At 41.7% G+C, this 17,788-nt stretch overlaps 1 protein-coding gene across 3 annotated transcripts in view; it reads left to right on the forward strand.

Moving 5' to 3' along the window:
- Positions 1-17,788, forward strand: part of LOC145343043 (iron-sulfur cluster assembly 1 homolog, mitochondrial) — a 95,584-nt gene that overhangs the window by 52,495 nt on the left and 25,301 nt on the right. Inside the window, exons 3-5 of one of the 3 annotated variants that reach the window (XM_080188813.1) lie at positions 6,263-6,337; positions 9,593-9,667; positions 14,880-14,954. In XM_080188813.1, the coding sequence (XP_080044939.1) occupies positions 6,263-6,337; positions 9,593-9,667; positions 14,880-14,954 (225 nt within the window). The remainder of the gene's footprint in view (positions 1-6,262; positions 6,338-9,592; positions 9,668-14,879; positions 14,955-17,788) is intronic. The other 2 variants (XM_080188814.1, XM_080188815.1) reach the window with 2 other exon arrangements.

Consider the following 17,788-nt stretch of genomic DNA (forward strand, 5'->3'; position numbering starts at 1 on the left):
TGAGTGTTGTTGGGGCTGCACTCACCTTGGTAAGTGCAGAGTATTCTATCACGCTCCTGATTTGTGTTTTGTTGATGGTGCACAGACTTTGGGGAATCAGGAGGTAGGTAACTTGCCACAGGATTCCTAGACTTCGACCTGTTCTTCTAGCCACGGTATTTATATGGATGGTCCAGTGAGTTTCTGATCAATGGTAACCCCCAGGATGTTGATAGTGGGATATTCAGTGAAGGTAATGCCATTGAATGTCAAGGGGTGATGGGTTAGATCCTCTTTTGTTGGAGATGGTCATTGCCTGGCACCTGTGTGGCATGAATGTTACTTGCCACTTGTCATCCCAAACTTGATGTTGCCCAGCTGTTGCTGCATTGAGTCACAGACTGCTTCAGTATCTGAGCAGTCATAAATTTTGCTGAATATTGTACAATCATCTGTGAACATCCCCATTTCTGACTTTATGCCAGAAGGATAAAGCAGCTGTAGGTAAGTTAGGCCTAGGATACTATCCTGAGGAATTTATGCTGTGATGTTCTATGATTAATCTCCAACAGCCACAACCAACTTCCTTTGTGCTAGGTATAACTTTAACGAATGGACAGTTTCCCCTCATTCCCAATGACTCCAATTTTGCTAAAGCTCCTTGATGCCACATTTGATCAAATACTGCTTTGATTGCAAGGGCAGTCACTTTCATTTCACCTCTGAAGTCAAATCTTTTGTTTGTCTTTGAACCAAAGCTGTAATGAAGTCAGGAAATGAGTGGCACTGGCTGAACTCTAATAGTGAGCAGGTGGCATTTGATAGTACTGTTGACTATCACTTTATTGAGGAATAGGATTAGACTGATGGGGCAGAATTTGTTGTTTTGGATTTGTTCTGCTTTTTATGTATAGGACATACCTGGGCAATTTTCCATATTGCTAGGTAGATGCTAGTGTCATAAATGTATTGAGAAAATTTGGCTAGGGGCCAAAACACAGTCTTCAGTTATATTGTCAAGGCCATAGCCTTTGTAGTATCTAGTGCCTTCAGCCTTTTCTTGATATCATGTGAAATGAAATTGGCTTAAGTGTGAAAAACAGGCACGTGACGTAAATAGGCCAAGTTGGATGCTCTACAGATAAATAAGACAGGTTGAAATTTTCATTAGATGATAGGTAAGATTTTTGATTTCAGTTCTTAACTTTCAAATGAAACTAAAAGGTTTTACAACTTGGGAAAGGTCATAAGTTACATTGGGAACAGCTATTAAGTTTTATTTTACCCAAGTGTGGGAGTGATAGAGAACATGATTTTTAAAAAAAATTTTAAAGGCAGTTAAGTTCAAAGAGGTGTTGTGAAGAATGGTATGAATGGACTATTATTTAAATGATAAAAAATTGCAGCATGTTGCTATGCAGAAGGACCTGGGTGTCCTTGTGCAGGAATCTCAAGGTTTGCAGGTGTAGCAGGTAATTAAAAGGCAAATGGAATTTTGTCCTTGATTGCTAGAGAGATGGAGTTCAAAAACAGTGAGATTATGTTGCAGGTGTGTAAGGTGCTGGTGAGGCCACACCTGGAGTAGTGTGTACAGTTTTGGTCTCCTTACTCCTTACTGCTGATATACTGGCACTGGAGGGGGTGCAGAGGATATTCACTAGGTTGATTCCAGAGTTGACTTATGAGGAGTGACTGAGTAGACTGAGGCTATACTCATTGGAATTCAGAAGAATGAGGGGAGATCTTATAGAAACATGTAAGATTATGAAGGGACTAGATAAGATTAGAAGCAGGGAAGTTGTTTCCACTGGCGGGTGAAACTAGAACTAAGGGGCAGAGCCTCAAAATAAGGGGAAGCAGATTTAGGAATGAGTTGAGGAACTTCTTCACACAAAGAACTGTGAATCCGTGGAATTCCCTGCCCAGTGAAGCAGTTGAAGCTACCTCATTGAATGTTTTTAAGGCAAGGATAGATAAATTTTTGAACAGTAAAGGAATTAAGAGTTACGGTGAACAGGCGAGTAAGTGGAGCTGAGTCCACAAAAAGATAAACCATGATCTTATCGAATGGCAGTGCAGGCTCAAGGGGCTAGATGGCCTACTCCTGCTCCTAGTTTTGATGTTCTTATGAATCTTTGAAGGCAGACATTTGTGAACCAGATGGGTCTTTGCAACAATTAACAATGGTTTCATGGTCACCATTAGGTTTCTAATTTTAGATTTTTTTTTACTAAATTCAAATTCTACTATCTGCCATGGTGGGATTCAAACCCAGGTTCCTAGAGCATTACTCTGAGTCTCTGGATTTTTGTGACAACACCACTACACCATCACCTAAATGATACTAAGCTTAAGCTGTTAGTTTGGAAACACGTAGTACATAGTTCTTCGGCCTTGAGAGATTCAAAGTGACATCTGCAGCATGCACTTCGGGCCTGCAGCAGATGCCTTATGCTCGTACAATAAGCATTAGTCAGAAGCTTGCAGAATACACAGGGCACATCAGCATTGCTATTTTAAAGCTCAGTGGTCCAGTTAATGCCCTCCCTTAATCACACATGACTAAATACACATTCAGCAGTTAGAAGGATTCGCCGTCCCAGACCTTACCAGTGCTATTTAAATAAATAATCAACAACTTCCAGATTAGTTGCTGATTTATTTCTTCTTGTTGCTGTGATTGCATAAATGTTTGGTTCTTTCCAGCCTTCCTTAAAGTCGCTGAGTCTAAGGGAACTAAGTGGCATGATGGCACAGTGGTTATCACTGCTGCCTCACAGAGCCAGAGACCCAGGTTCAATTCCAGCCTTGGGTGACTGTGTTGAGTCTGCATCTTCTCTCCATGTCTGTACAGGTTTTCTCCAGGTGCTCGGATTTCCTCCCACAGTCCAAAGATGTGTAGGTTAGGTGGATTAGCCATAATAAATGTGTGAGGTTACAGTGATAGGGTGGAGGGGAGGGCCTGAATGGTATTCTCTTTTGGAGAGACGGTGCAGGATCAATGGGCTAAATAGTAGCTTTCAGCATTGTAAGGATTCTATGGTGCTGCAGGACTTTATCTTCACTTCAAAGATTCTGCATAGACTAATTGCTCTTGCTTGCAGTTGTCGATGCAATAGTCTGATATTCCGCTGAGAATGCAGTATCACTGGGAGAGGAATAGGTAGAAGTGAGAGAAAGGATCTCAGGCTTTCTGTTCAGGGAAATTCTCCTACCTGAACTTCAGTGGGAAAGAATTGTGTTTCACATCTGTCCCCACTGGAATGTGTCACATGCTGCAGCCAAACTGCAATCACAGAGCAAGGCAAGGACCCAGTGATTGTGACAACAAGCATTTATGCATGCAGCTCCTTGCAGGCTGGAGCTGGAGATATTTACAACATCTCACAATTTTCCATCCCTTGTTTTATACAGTCAGTCACTGAGGTTATCTCTTTAAAGAAAACTGTCTACATTACATTCTTTTTTGCCTGACAGCAACAGGCAGCTTGAGCATGCAGTTTAGCAAGGATTTCTGGTTTTCCATGATGCAAGGTGCCAATCATTTTACAATGCTGGATGCCAGCTCTTGAGATATACCTTCACAGAAAGTGATTGCACTCCCTCAACGTTCAGCTGGTATATGGCCATATCCAGAGAATTATGCAAGTCAAATCCTGGCAGCATCCATGATATCTTCATTCTATGGCGGTTCATTGCATCCACTGCATTTGAGTCACAACAGCAAAGCACTGTGCAATGAGGGCTATTCACAGTGCTCTAGGTACAAGCCACATGTATGTAGGCATAAGCATGCTAATAGAGTTGACCATTACTTCCATGCTGGACAGAATAGACACCAAAATCATTGTACAAAGATATTATTGCTTCATACTCCTTGACATTGCAATCTCCCAATGTACCATGCATTATATTGGTCATACCCATCAACAGCTTTCTATAGCCTGCTCCACTGAAGTTCTCTGCGGTAGAAACTGTATGTGACCTTACCTTTTAGGGACATGGCAGCTGCGCCACCTTTGGCCTCCTTCCATACTCCACCTTGGCTACAGTCCACTTCTGCTTATTATCTTACCATGTGAAAATCCTGCTTCTAAGCTATCCTTCAAATTAAATGCAGGGTCAGTATCTGAGCTGGTGGCTCTGAGATTTAGCAATGATATTTCTTAATTATCACTATCTTCTTGCACTTCCACCTGCGGTTCTTCTGTCATTGCCAGACAAGATGGCTCTTGTGATCCTGAAAGGAAAACGGCACAAGAGTAGGATTGCAGTCAAGGATGAAACATGGTGGAGGAAAAGGTAAGTGGTGTATGTTTACACCATCTGAAGTTTGTAAATCAAGAGATTGTTGAATGAGAGAGAACTAAGATGTGAGTATAATTGGCTCTGAGGATGCCATCATCTTTTATACTTTCAGCCCCACTGCAGCCCATGACTGCTCTAAAGAAGGAGAAAACCTCCATGAAGGTAAGGACTTGTACCTATGCCAGTTAGGCCCTTTCATCTCCTGCAACCATGTCAAGGAATATGGTGCAATTTGTTTCTGTAATGTGGCTATGTTGGTTGAATAACCAACAGTGTGTGCAAACTATGAAGTGCAAATGTGAAGTTTTTTTTCATTCATGGGACATGGGTGTCACTGTATTCTTGTTTGTCTGCTGTAGTCCTTTTAGGTGGTCGATGTTACAGGTTTAGAAAGTGCATTCAAAGGAGTCTTAAAGAGTAACTGCAGTAGAGCTTGTAGATGTACACAGTACGTCAGTGGCAAAGGAAGTGAACATCAAAGGTAGTGGATGGGATGCCTGTCAAATGGCTGTTTTGTCCTGTGGCATCAGGCTTCTTGAATGGTGTCAGAGCTGCACTCATCCAGGCAAGAGCAGATCATTCCATCACACTCTGACCATTGTAAATGGTGGACAGTCTTTAGGGAATCAGGACATGAGTTAAATTCTATAGAATTCCCAGCCTCTCTTATAGCCACTATATTTATGTGCCTGGTTATGTTTGTCCTACCTTTTATGGACAGGACATACCTGAGCAGTTTTTCACATGGCCAGGTAGATGCCAGGTGATGTTGCTGTATTGAAAAAACTTGGTTAGGAGTGAGGATCACAAATCTGCAGTACTATTATCAGAATGTTGTCAGGACTTTTGCAGTGTCTGGTGCCTTAAGCTGTTTCTCAATATCACTTAGAGTGAATCAAATTGGCTGAAGACTTACATCTGTAATGCTGGGAATCTCAAGAGGAGGCCAAGATTGATCACCATTCGGCACCCTGGCTGAAGATGGCTGCAGAATCATCTGCATTGTTTTTTGCACTGATGTGCTCCCCCATTATTTAAGGAGTAAGAGGATGTTGTGGAGCATCCTCCTCCAATTAGTTGTTTAATTTTCATTCTTGGCAGGGTGTGGCAGGATTGAAAAGCTTAATTCTAGCTTGTTCATTGATTGTGGAATCTCTTAGCTCAATCTATTGCATGCTGCTTCCACTGTTTGGCATGTAATAGTACGATAGTGTAACTTCTTCAGATGTGCTGCTCCTGGCATGCCCCTGCATTCTTCATACAACCAGGGTTGATCCTCTGGCTTGGTAATAATGGTGAAGTGCGGGATATGCTGGGCCGTGAGGTTGCAGACTGTTGTTGAGTACAATTCTGCTGCTGCTGGTGGATGACCCACAGTGCCTTATGGATGCCCATTTTTGATTTGCCAGACCTGTTTGAAATCTGTTCCATTTAGCACAGGGCTGGTGCAACACAAATGATGGAGGCTATCATCAGTGTAAAGTAGGGACTTTGTCTCCTACCAATGTTGTCATGGACAAATGTATCTGGACAGGTTGGTCAGGATGAAATCATGCTTGGCTTTCCTTCTTGGTGGATCCCTCAGAATCTGCCATAAACCTAATCAGAAAGTTGTGTCCTAGCTTAGTCAGTTGCTACTGAGCCACTTGTGGTGATGGCCATTGAAGTTCTATTTCGCTTTTGTGTCAACTCTGTAGTCACTGTCAACAGCCATTATCAACATGCATCAACTAATTTACATAATAAAATGAATTAAAAGTCTAAAGTTAAACATTGTCTGAATTTTAATTCTGGTGTTCATAAAATAAATAGCTATGTAGCAAATGGAACATATTAAAATTTCTTAATTCAATTACTAAAAGTAGTATAGAATATGAACAGGACAGCAAACTTATTTATGTTTCTGTGGCTCTATTATTAGTTGCTTGCTTAAAAAGGAATTATTGAATTTCTACATTGTGCTTAATATCTTCAGAATTCTAAGATGAAAGGAAATGAAGAGGAATCGAGCGATAAAGAAAACACTGAAATTGAAAGTTCCTTCATTTTGGTAAGAACCGAAGGGAAAATACAAATATCAAATTAACGTGGGCTAATGTGTTTCCTGAATCTACTCAATGTGTTTGCGAAGTTTACTGAAAAATATGTGGAGCAGTGCACCGACATACACGTATAGCACTATTCCCAACATTCAGAATTGGTGTTGTAAAGAAAATTAGGCATCTGGAAGAGTCCATGTTACCCGAGGAGATGGATTTTCAGACAACTTTCTAAATGAACAATGGAAATGTGTTGAGCTCCCAAAACAGTGGGAACAAAGATTTGTAATAATAATTTGTTCACTAGCTGAGCAGCTTCTTCATGCTTGTTCACTGCCCATGCTCCTGACATCTGATCCTTTTTGTAGCTACATCATCACGTGAGGACTCAGCCTACATCTTCCCCATTCAGTTGGGACAACCAGTGGCATGGAATGTAATAGTAAGCATGAACATAAACTGTGTACAGACCATTTCGTAATGTACAAATTAAACAGGCTAATAATACATAACTATTTAAATATGGTGAGTTTACCACTTCTGTTCATGATAGAAAGATGAGATTTGTAGGTCAGTTCTATACTAGTTGGTTATATCATTCTGGAATCTTGTATTTGGTTTGTTCAGACATCCTGAGTGTGTGGTGTGCCAGTCAATGGTGTTATAGTCTTTCTCAGGCTTGTGTCCTTTGGTGCAGGGCTTGCTCTGTTTGCCTTTGGAGGAGGCTGCATGCCCACTGGTGAAGAGGGTCCGTGCCGTTGCCAGATGACTGGAGTGCTGTGGTACCTGTTGGTGCTGGCTCTAATACATCTCAACATGATGGTAGTTCCGTATGTAGTGGGCACCATCTGAGGCTACGCTACCATGCAACTTTAGCGGTGGGACATGACTGTGTACATGGCCATGTGTGGTCTGAGTCCTGACCATTTGAGCAGGTGTTAAAGGTCCAAGTCTGTGAGCAACTCAATTATATTGCGTTTTGCTTCTCAACCAACGTTATGGGGGCATCCTTCACATTAGTTTCAAGTTTGCACTGCAGCAAAGCCTTAGCAGAGGGAATCATGGTCCTGGTACTCTGACGAGGACAGGCCCTGTTTTGTTGGATTTCACTTGCAGCATATTAGTCTATGCGATACCATGCACATTTCTCTAGAGAATGCTTAGCTGAGCCTACGAGCCATTCCACCAGGGCATTGAACTGTGGGTATAGGGGGCTACTTGTAATTTACTCAAAGTCCCATGTGTGGATAAAGTTTTGAAATTTAGTGGGGACAAATTTGTGAGCACAATCTGTCATGACTCTCTTCATGATGCTGTGTGTGGCTAAGTGACTATGGTGATGGTGACTATGTTACCCGTCATGTTTGACAGGAAGTTGAGTTCAAATCACCTCAAATACGAATCAAATCAACTAAGACTAACTGTTGTTCACCATTCCGTTTGAAATTGTCTGCTGTTGTGAATGGAGGTCCAGGACCTCATGGAAATGCAACGGTTCTTTTGTTTGATGCGGTTTCAATGCATCATTAAGGAGGAAATTGCGAGGCATCTTGAAGGGAATTGCTTGATAGGGCAGACGCAACACGGTTTCATTAAAGGGAAGTCGTGTCTGACCAATTTACTGGAGTTCTATGAGGATGTGTCTAGGGCGGTGGATAGAGGAGAGCCGGTGGATGTGGTCTTTCTGGATTTTCAGAAGGCGTTTGATAAGGTACCTCACAAGAGGTTACTGCAGAAGGTCAGAGGACATGGAGTTGGGGGTAGGGTGTTAGCGTGGATAGAGGATTGGTTGTCAAATAGGAGGCAGAGAGTGGGGGTCAATGGGTGCTATTCGGATTGGCGGTTGGTGACTAGTGGGGTGCCCCAGGGGTCGGTGCTGGGGCCTCAGCTATTTACCATTTATATAGATGATCTGGAGGAGGGAACCGAGTGTAGGGTGTCGAAATTTGCTGATGACACCAAGATTGGGGGAAAGGCAAATTGTGCGGAGGGTGTGGAGAGTCTGCAGAAGGATCTAGATAGGCTGGGTGAATGGGCCAGGAAATGGCAAATGGAATTTAATGTTGGCAAGTGTGAGGTGGTCCACTTTGGTAGGAAGAATGGTAGGAAGGACTATTACTTACGTGGCGAAAAACTGCAGCAGGCGACGGTGCAGAGGGACCTCGGGGTCCTTGTGCATGAGTCGCAAAAACCCAGCCTGCAGGTGCAGCAGGTGGTCAGGAAGGCGAATGGGATGCTGGCCTTCATAGCGAGGGGGATTGAATATAAAAGTAGGGAGGTCTTGCTGCAGCTGTATAGGGCATTGGTGAGGCCGCAGCTGGAGTACTGTGTGCAGTTTTGGGCGCCGCACCTGCGCAAGGATATTTTGGCCTTGGAGGGAGTGCAGAGGAGGTTTACTAGGCTGATACCGGAGTTGAGGGGGTTGAGCTATGAGGAGAGGCTGAATAAACTAGGCTTGTACTCGTTAGAGTTTAGAAGAATGAGGGGAGATCTCATTGAGACGTATAAGATGATGAATGGGATGGATAGGATAGAGGTGGAAAGACTCTTCCCGCTCAAAAAAGACAGTAGGACTAGGGGGCACAGCCTCAAGATAAAGGGGGGGCAGTTCAGAACGGAGTTGAGGAGGAACTTCTTCACTCAAAGGGTGGTGAATCTCTGGAATTCTCTGCCCGTTGAAGTGGTGGAGGCTGCCTCGCTAAATATTTTTAAGAAGCGGGTTGATGGGTTTTTGATAAGAGAGGGGATTAAGGGTTATGGGGAGAGGGCGGGAAAGTGGAACTGAGCCACGACAGATCAGCCATGATCTTATTGAATGGCGGGGCAGGCTCGAAGGGCCAGATGGCCTACTCCTGCTCCTATTTCTTATGTTCTTATGTTCTTATGTTCTTATTACATGGCACACATCTGGAAACTCCCCTTTCCATGTCTATGTACATGGAAGGCCAATGCAGTGATTCCATGGCCTTGTATCTGGTTGCTTCTAACTCGGAGTGCCCCTGGTGAAATTGTTGGGTGCAGTACCTTCAAAGTGAAATAGGGATGATGAATCTCTGGCCATGCAGCAACAGTCCTTCTTTTATGGTGTTCATAAAATAAATAGCTATGTAGCTAACAGAATGTATTAACATTTCTTAATTCAATTACTAAAAGTAGTATAGAATATGAACAGGACAGCAAACATATTTATGTTTCTGTGGCTCTATTATTAGCTGCTTGCTTAAAAAGGAATTAATGAATTTCTACATTGTGCTTAATATCTTCAGAATTCTAAGATGAAAGGAAATGATGAGGAATCGAGTGATAAAGAAAACACTGAAATTGAAAGTTCCTTCATTTTGGTAAGAACCAAAGGGAAAATACAAATATCAAATTAACATGGGCTAATGTGTTTTCTGAATCGACTCAATGTGTTTGCGAAGTTTACTGAAAAATATGTGGAGCAGTGCGTTGATATACATGTATAGCACATTTAGAATTGGTGTTGTAAAGAAAATTAGGCATCTGGAAGAGTCCATGTTACCCGAGGAGATGGATTTTCAGACAACTTAAATGTGTTCAGCACCCAAAACAGTGAGAACAAAGACTTGTAATAATAGTTTGTTCACTAGCTGAGCAGCTTCTTCATGCTTGTTCACTGCCCATGCTCCTGACATCTGATCCTTTTTGTAGCTACATCATCACGTGAGGACTCAGCCTACATCTTCCCCATTCAGTTGGGACAACCAGTGGCATGGAATGTAATAGTAAGCATGAACATAAACTGTGTACAGACCATTTCGTAATGTACAAATTAAACAGGCTAATAATATATAACTATTTAAATATGGTGAGTTTACCACTTCTGTTCATGATAGAAAGATGAGATTTGTAGGTCAGTTCTATACTGGGTGGTTATATCATTCTGGAATCTTGTATTTGGTTTATTCAGACGTCTTGAGTGTGTGGTGTGCCAGTCAATGGTGTTATAGTCTTTCTCAGGCTTGTGTCCTTTGGTGCAGGGCTTGCTCTGTTTGCCTTTGGAGGAGGCTGCATGCCCACTGGTGAAGAGGGTCCGTGCCATTGCCAGATGACTGAAGTGCTGTGGTACCTGTTGGTGCTGGCTCTAATACATCTCAACATGATGGTAGTTCCGTATGTAGTGGGCACCATCTGAGGCTACGCTACCATGCAACTTTAGCGGTGGGACATGACTGTGTACATGGCCATGTGTGGTCTGAGTCCTGACCATTTGAGCAGGTGTTAAAGGTCCAAGTCTGTGAGCAACTCAATTATATTGCGTTTTGCTTCTCAACCAACGTTATGGGGGCATCCTTCACATTAGTTTCAAGTTTGCACTGCAGCAAAGCCTTAGCAGTGGGAATCATGGTCCTGGTACTCTGACGAGGACAGGCCCTGTTTTGTTGGATTTCACTTGCAGCATATTAGTCTATGCGATACCATGCACATTTCTCTAGAGAATGCTTAGCTGAGCCTACGAGCCATTCCACCAGGGCATTGAACTGTGGGTATAGGGGGCTACTTGTAATTTACTCAAAGTCCCATGTGTGGATAAAGTTTTGAAATTTAGTGGGGACAAATTTGTGAGCACAATCTGTCATGACTCTCTTCATGATGCTGTGTGTGGCTAAGTGACTATGGTGATGGTGACTATGTTACCCGTCATGTTTGACAGGAAGTTGAGTTCAAATCACCTCAAATACGAATCAAATCAACTAAGACTAACTGTTGTTCACCATTCCGTTTGAAATTGTCTGCTGTTGTGAATGGAGGTCCAGGACCTCATGGAAATGCAACGGTTCTTTTGTTTGATGCGGTTTCAATGCATTACATGGCACACATCTGGAAACTTCCCTTTCCATGCCTATGTACATGGAAGGCCAATGCAGTGATTCCACGGCCTTGTATCTGGTTGCTTCTAACTCGGAGTGCCCCTGGTGAAATTGTTGGGTGCAGTACCTTCAAAGTGAAATAGGGATGATGAATCTCTGGCCATGCAGCAACAGTCCTTCTGTTTGGTTAGTTAATCTCTGAATGCAAAGAATGTGCAAAGATCAGCGGGAAATTCCCTTGGGCTCTCTGACCAGCCTCTCAGGATGATGTTGTGCAGTTGTTTGCATTTGATGTCCACTTGTAGGACACCTGGATTCCTGGATTTTGGAGTCTATTGTCATGATGTCTATGTCTTCCTCATCATCTGTCTCGTCTGTAGTAGGTAAGAAGGCTCTGGAGAGGGCATTGGTCAAGTACAATTCCCTACCACGTTTGTAAGATGGTGCTGGGATTGTAATATTACAGCTTTAGCATCATGCATTCCAACTGTGAAGACATAATGTGAAGAAATTTTTTAAAGACAATTCTGAGTGGCTGATGACCAATTTCAACAGTTGCAAGGTGACCATATATGAAATCATGAAATTTCTGACAGGTGAAAATTAAAGCAAGGAGTTTCTTTTTAATTTGTGGATATGGATCTCAGTGTCTGTCAGGGCTCTTGAAGCAAAGGCTATTCTCTCATTCCAGATGCAGACTGTGGTAAGTCCATGCTGGGAGACATCTGCTGATTTATGTACAGTAGCTCCAACTTCAAAGTATTGTAGCACTGCTGAGGCTACGAGTGCCTCTTAAACCTGTTGGAAGACGCTGTATGGTCCTCTTGCCAACCCTATTCAACACCTTGGAGGTGAAGTTAAATGAAAAGGTGCAGTGACCTCACAATAACATGGAATGTACTTATATAATTTGTCATACAAAGGAACTGCTTGTTATAGGACATACTTGTCGGTAGGAATTGCCACCTGTTGTATAGCATTGTCTTATCTGGATTGGGCTTTACACCATCAGTAGTGAGTAAATGACCCACATAAGAAATCTGGTTGACCCTGAATCTGCATTTCACAGGGTTAAGCTTCAGCTGTATGGTTCTGATTCTGTAAAGAATTTTTGATTTGATTTATTATTGTGTACAGTGAAAAGTATTGTTTCTTGTACACTGTACAAACAAAACATATCGTTCATAGAGAAGGAAATGAGAGAGAGCGAAATGTAGTGCTGCAGTCATAGCTAGGATATAGAGAAAGACCAACTTAATGCAAGGTAAGTCCATTCAAAAATCTGACAGCAGCAGGGAAGAAGCTGTTGTTGAGTCAGTTGGTATGTGATCTCAGATTTTTGTATCTTTTTCCTGATGAAAGAAGGTGGAAGAGACAATGGGGTGTGTGGGGTCCTTAATTATGTTGGCTGCTTTGCCGAGGCAGCAGGAAATGTAGACAGAGTCAATGATGGGAGGTTGGTTTCCATGATGGATTGGACTATATTCATGACCTTTTGTAGTTCCTTGCGGTATTGGGCAGAGCAGGAGGCATACCAAGCTGCAATACAGCCAGAAAGAATGCTTTCTATGGTGCATCTGTAAAAGTTGGTGAGAGTCATAGCTGACATGCCAAACAGGTGCTTCGTGTTCTTGCATGGTACGACCCCAAACTAAGATGTTGTCAATAATAATTTCACAAGGTTAACCCACAAGGAGTTGCTCCATACATTGCTGAAAGATTTCACTGCCAGTGGAGATCCTATTCAAATAAAACAATATTTGTCTAATGGAGAGTGTGTTAGTTTTGAGGATTCTTCATCTAATGGGATGTGCCAGAACCTGCATTTTGCAATGAGGATGCTGAACGTCCTAGTATTTTGCATGTCTGCTATCATCTGTTCCATTGTCATTTTAGGGGATGAGGTCTGAGCAGCACCTTGTTCAAGTGCACTGGGTCAATGCATATCATGACCATGCCATCTTTTTTAACTATGGCCACTATTGCTGAAACCCTTTCTATGGCCTCATCTATTGGAGTTTGACAGCTAACGTCATCATCCAATGCATGTCATTAACTATTTTCTACTTCATGGCAATTGGCACTCTTCTCAGCACAAACTGTTAGTAGTAATGAATCATCTAGTCTCATGTGGTATACAACTGGTAGCTTACCAATAGTGTCACAGTTGAAAAGATCTTGAACTCTATCATTTCTGGGGTCTGGTGTTGTGAGGCAAACACTTATGGATCAACAGTGATGTCCTAGGGCTAGATGCTTCACCTCCAATAACTATAACCATCTTCATTTGTGCTAGGTATGACTCCAATCACCTGAGTGTTCCACCTGATCCCCATTGACTGCAGTTTTGCTGGGATTCTTTGATGTCATATTTAGTCAAAAGCAGTCTTAATGTCAAGGGCAGTCACTTTCAGCTCTACTGTCCATATCTGGACCAAAACAGTATGAGGTTGGGAGCTGAATAGCCCTGGTGGAATCAAACTGACCGTCATCGAGTGAGTTATTTCTAAGCAAGTGGTGTTTGATAACAACATCGATGGCCCCTTCCATCACTTTGCTGATCGCGAGTAGACTGATGAGATGGTAATTGGCTAGATTTGTCTTTACCTTTTATGGACAGAACATAGCTGGGCAGTTATCCACATTGCCAGGTAGATGCCTGGTGTTGCAGCTGTACTGAAACAGCTTAAAGTTTTCAGCACTATTACCAGAATGTTGTCAGCATTTTTTTTTGCACTGATGCGCTTGGATACCCCATTATTGAGAAAGTAAGGGCTATTTCTGAAGCCCCCTCTCTCAGTTAGTTGTTTAATTGTCCATCAGTATTCACAACCGGACGTGGTAGGACTGTAGATCTTGGTTCTGATCTGTTGGTTTTGGAATTGATGTAGTTCAATCTATTCCATGCTGTTTCCATTGTTTGGCATGCAATAGTCCTGTCTTATAGCTTCTTAAAGCTAACATGTGGTGCTTCTCCTGGTATATCCCTTGCACTCTTCTTGAACCAGGATTTATTTCCTGACTTAGTGATAAAGGTACAGACCATGAGGTTACAGATTGTGGCTGAATACAATTCTTCTGCCGCTGTTGACTTGATCCACATCGCCTCATGTATGCCCAGTTTTGAGTTGCTAAAACTGTATGAAATCACCTCATTTAGCACAGTGCTGATGCCACGCAACAGATTTCATGTGAAGACAGAACGGTGTCTCCACGGAGATGTGCAATGGTCACTCCTACCTGTATTGTCATGGACAGATGCATCTGCAGGCAGGTTGGTGTGGGTACGGTAAAGTTATTTTTCTTTCTTGGTGGTTCTGTCACCACCTGCCACAAATCTAATGGTTATGTGCTTGTGGACTTGGCCAATTTGATCAGTTGCTACCAAGCCACTCTTGGCGATGTGCATTGAAGTTGTATTTTGCTTTTCTGTCAGCTTTCTGGTCACCACCAGCAGTCAATTAATATCAGCTAATTTACTTAAATCAAATGAATTAAAAGCCTAAATTTAAACATTGTCTGAATTTTGGTTGTGTTATTCATAAAATAAATAGGCAGGTATGTAGTAAGTTATCTAGGGTGTATTAAAATCTCATAATTCAATTATTAAAAGTGTAAAATATAACAGAACAGCAAATATATTTATGTTTCTGTGCCTTTATATTAGTTGCTTGCAAAAGAAGAAACTGTTGAATTTCTACATTGTGCTTAATATCTGCAGAACTCTAAGATGAAAGGAAATGAAAAAAAATGGAGCAATGAAGAAAACACTCAAATTGAAAGATCATCCTTTAGGGTAAGAATCTCATGGTAAAATACAAGTAGCAGATTGGCATGTGCTAATTTGTTTCCTGAATCCACCAATATGTCATGCAATATTGGGTTGCCCTGAATGCAAACTAGGTCTGTATTCAGCCTAACAATCAAATCACATGAGCTGCTGCCAACCACGTTACCTTTCCCAACTGCTTCTCACTCTTCCCAATCCAAACCACCACTAACTACCATCCTTGGTTGTCTCCGGTCATAGTGCCTTCAATAAATGATCTGAGGACACAGCATTCCAAACTTCAAAGCTTTTTCTCTAGCAAATTGCTTAAGGACAACAAAATGTCCACAGCTACCAACACTTAGCTTACATGTAATTAGCAGCCACATGAGCAGTACCAAAGGATGACTGGCAGCATTGGCACTATTCCTCAGCATGCAGTCAGCAGCTTTAGGTCAGTGGGAGAATGATGAAAATTAAAATACAAGTAAATTAAAAATGTAATTCATCAAACTGGAAAACTCTTTGAAGTGACTTGTCAAGTATGCAGCAGTACAATTCAGTTGTTGAAGTGAATGTTTTGGCAAACCACAGAAGATGTCTGTGGCGAATTTCCTCAGGCCAGTACAGCAGGAGATGTTCTAACTTCAGTAAAAGCTTGACAAGATGACCTTTTGCTTGTGTGAATGGGATTTTTGCTGAATTTCCATCAATATTACAGGAGCACAGCTGGTCATACGCTAAGAAATTTCAGCCCCAAACTGGAGATGTAATTCAGTTCTCCAACTCTGAGTAACACTGGGCTGGATTTTCAGGTTCCTCTGAAGCATGGTTACTGGCAGTGGAAGCAGCTTGACATTGGTTGCTAGTGGGATCTTCCGGTCCTGTCAATGTCTACAGTGTTTTGCATAGTTTGCCTGGGAACTCGCTGCAGAGTCCATCTTTCATGGGATCAGCCAGATGCTCCTAGCTGGATGGGCCAGAAAATCTCTCCCTTTTACTTGAGACCTAGCACAATAGTATTTTTTCCCGTTGTTTGTGTATTTAACTTCCTAAAAGTTATTCCTGATGTTGCGGCATTGCTAGAATCCCATCAAATGGTAGTGCTGCTGTGAAACATAGATATTAACACCACTTCATGTTGTTTCTACACCAATGTCACATGGTCATTTTGAGCACATCATGAGCACCTGCTTGTTTTCGGGTGCTTAATTGAAATTTTGCATCAAAGGCCCAAACTTTTCTGCAGTAATGACAGCAAAAACATCGGCATTCACCATCATTTACTCCAATGAGACTGACGGCAACTATGAGATCTTGGGTACGTGCAGAACAATGTGTCAACACAGAGGTTGCTGTCAGTGAGTCTAAGCTCCTCCATATGATGCCTGTAGAGGTTCCCACAGCTCATTTCCCTTATACTTGTAAATGGATGAGAAATTCTACTTGAACACTGTAAGCCTCACTGTAAAGAAATCTCTGAAAAAGTTACACCTCGTTGAATGAAGTGTAAATGTTTTTACAATGTGCAAACTCCATAATTACTGCTAATTAACCTTAACTAATTTTATATTTGTGGAATGTCAAGTTTTTCTACAATGATGAATTCCACACAGATTTGAAAACATAAAATTCTTCTTTAAAAACTGTTCTTTATTAAACTCTGTCATATTACAGACAAACATTTATTTTACTACCTTAAAGCTTAAATTGAAAAAAAACTTCTTGGTTTGCTCTTTGTGACACATCAATTTGTTCAATTACCTGCCTGCTTCACACCAATTGATCCCCTAGATATGGCATTCGACTTAGACTAATGTGGAAGCAGAAATTCCTTTCACAGAAATCACTAGTTCTTTGTGGCAATCTTACTCGAGGTCTGTAGTGAGCAGTCTTTTTCTCCTGCTTACTGCAAAATTCAAGCCAAGAAGTTTCTGATCCCTGAATAGGGATCACCTCTTTCACATCCCCTCTTAATCTTTTCTTCTCGATAGAGAAAGTCCAAACTTCCTTAATTTTGCTGCAGAACCAATGTTCTTTATCCCTGGAATCATTCTTGTGAATCTTGTCTGTACCCTCTCCAATGCCTTCACATCCTTCCTGAAGTGTGGTGTCCAGAATTGGATGCAGTACTCCAGCAGAGACCAAACCAGTGTTTTGTACATGTTTAAAATGACTTTGATGCTTTTTTAGAGAGAGGGTATAGAAAAGATTCACAAGAATGATTCCAGGGATAAAGAACATTGGTTCTGCAGCAAAATTAAGGAAGTTTGGACTTTCTCTGTCGAGAAGAAAAGATTAAGAGGGGATTTGAAAGAGGTATCCAAAATCATAAGAGGTATGGACAGGACAGATGGGAAAAGTATTACATATTGATCGGGAATTACAGCAAAGAGAAAAATAATGAGGCACCACACTTTTGAGTTGAAGTCAAACATGATGCAGGTTTATTTCGGAGATGTTGTTTGCTGCAGGTCCAAGACAGAAGAGCCTCCAAAGCCTGAGAGTTCCTCTGCTCAGTCACTACAGGTCATGTAGTGTTGTACCAGTAGAGATGTAACCACTTTAAATACAAACATCCCTTCTCCTTTACTTCTTTAATCCCCAAATAACAACTTTTCTTAATGTTTCAACAACAGACCCAATTAATTTAGTGGCATTATTTCCCATAAATGCAATTAATAAGATAGTCTTCAAAGTGGACGTTTTTTTTTGGATATTTGAGACCTTTTTTCCCTCTGTTGGTAATTCTTCATATGAAACTATTTCGGTGTCAGTTTCCATTGGTGTTGAAAATTCTTCAGAAACAAATTCTGGATTTGTCGCTGAGGTTAATCTCTGTTCAGAGGTATCACTACTTA

This window comes from Carcharhinus amblyrhynchos, chromosome 5 (genome assembly GCF_965287045.1).
Source record: "Carcharhinus amblyrhynchos chromosome 5, sCarAmb.v2.hapA, whole genome shotgun sequence".
Lineage (NCBI taxonomy): Eukaryota > Metazoa > Chordata > Chondrichthyes > Carcharhiniformes > Carcharhinidae > Carcharhinus > Carcharhinus amblyrhynchos.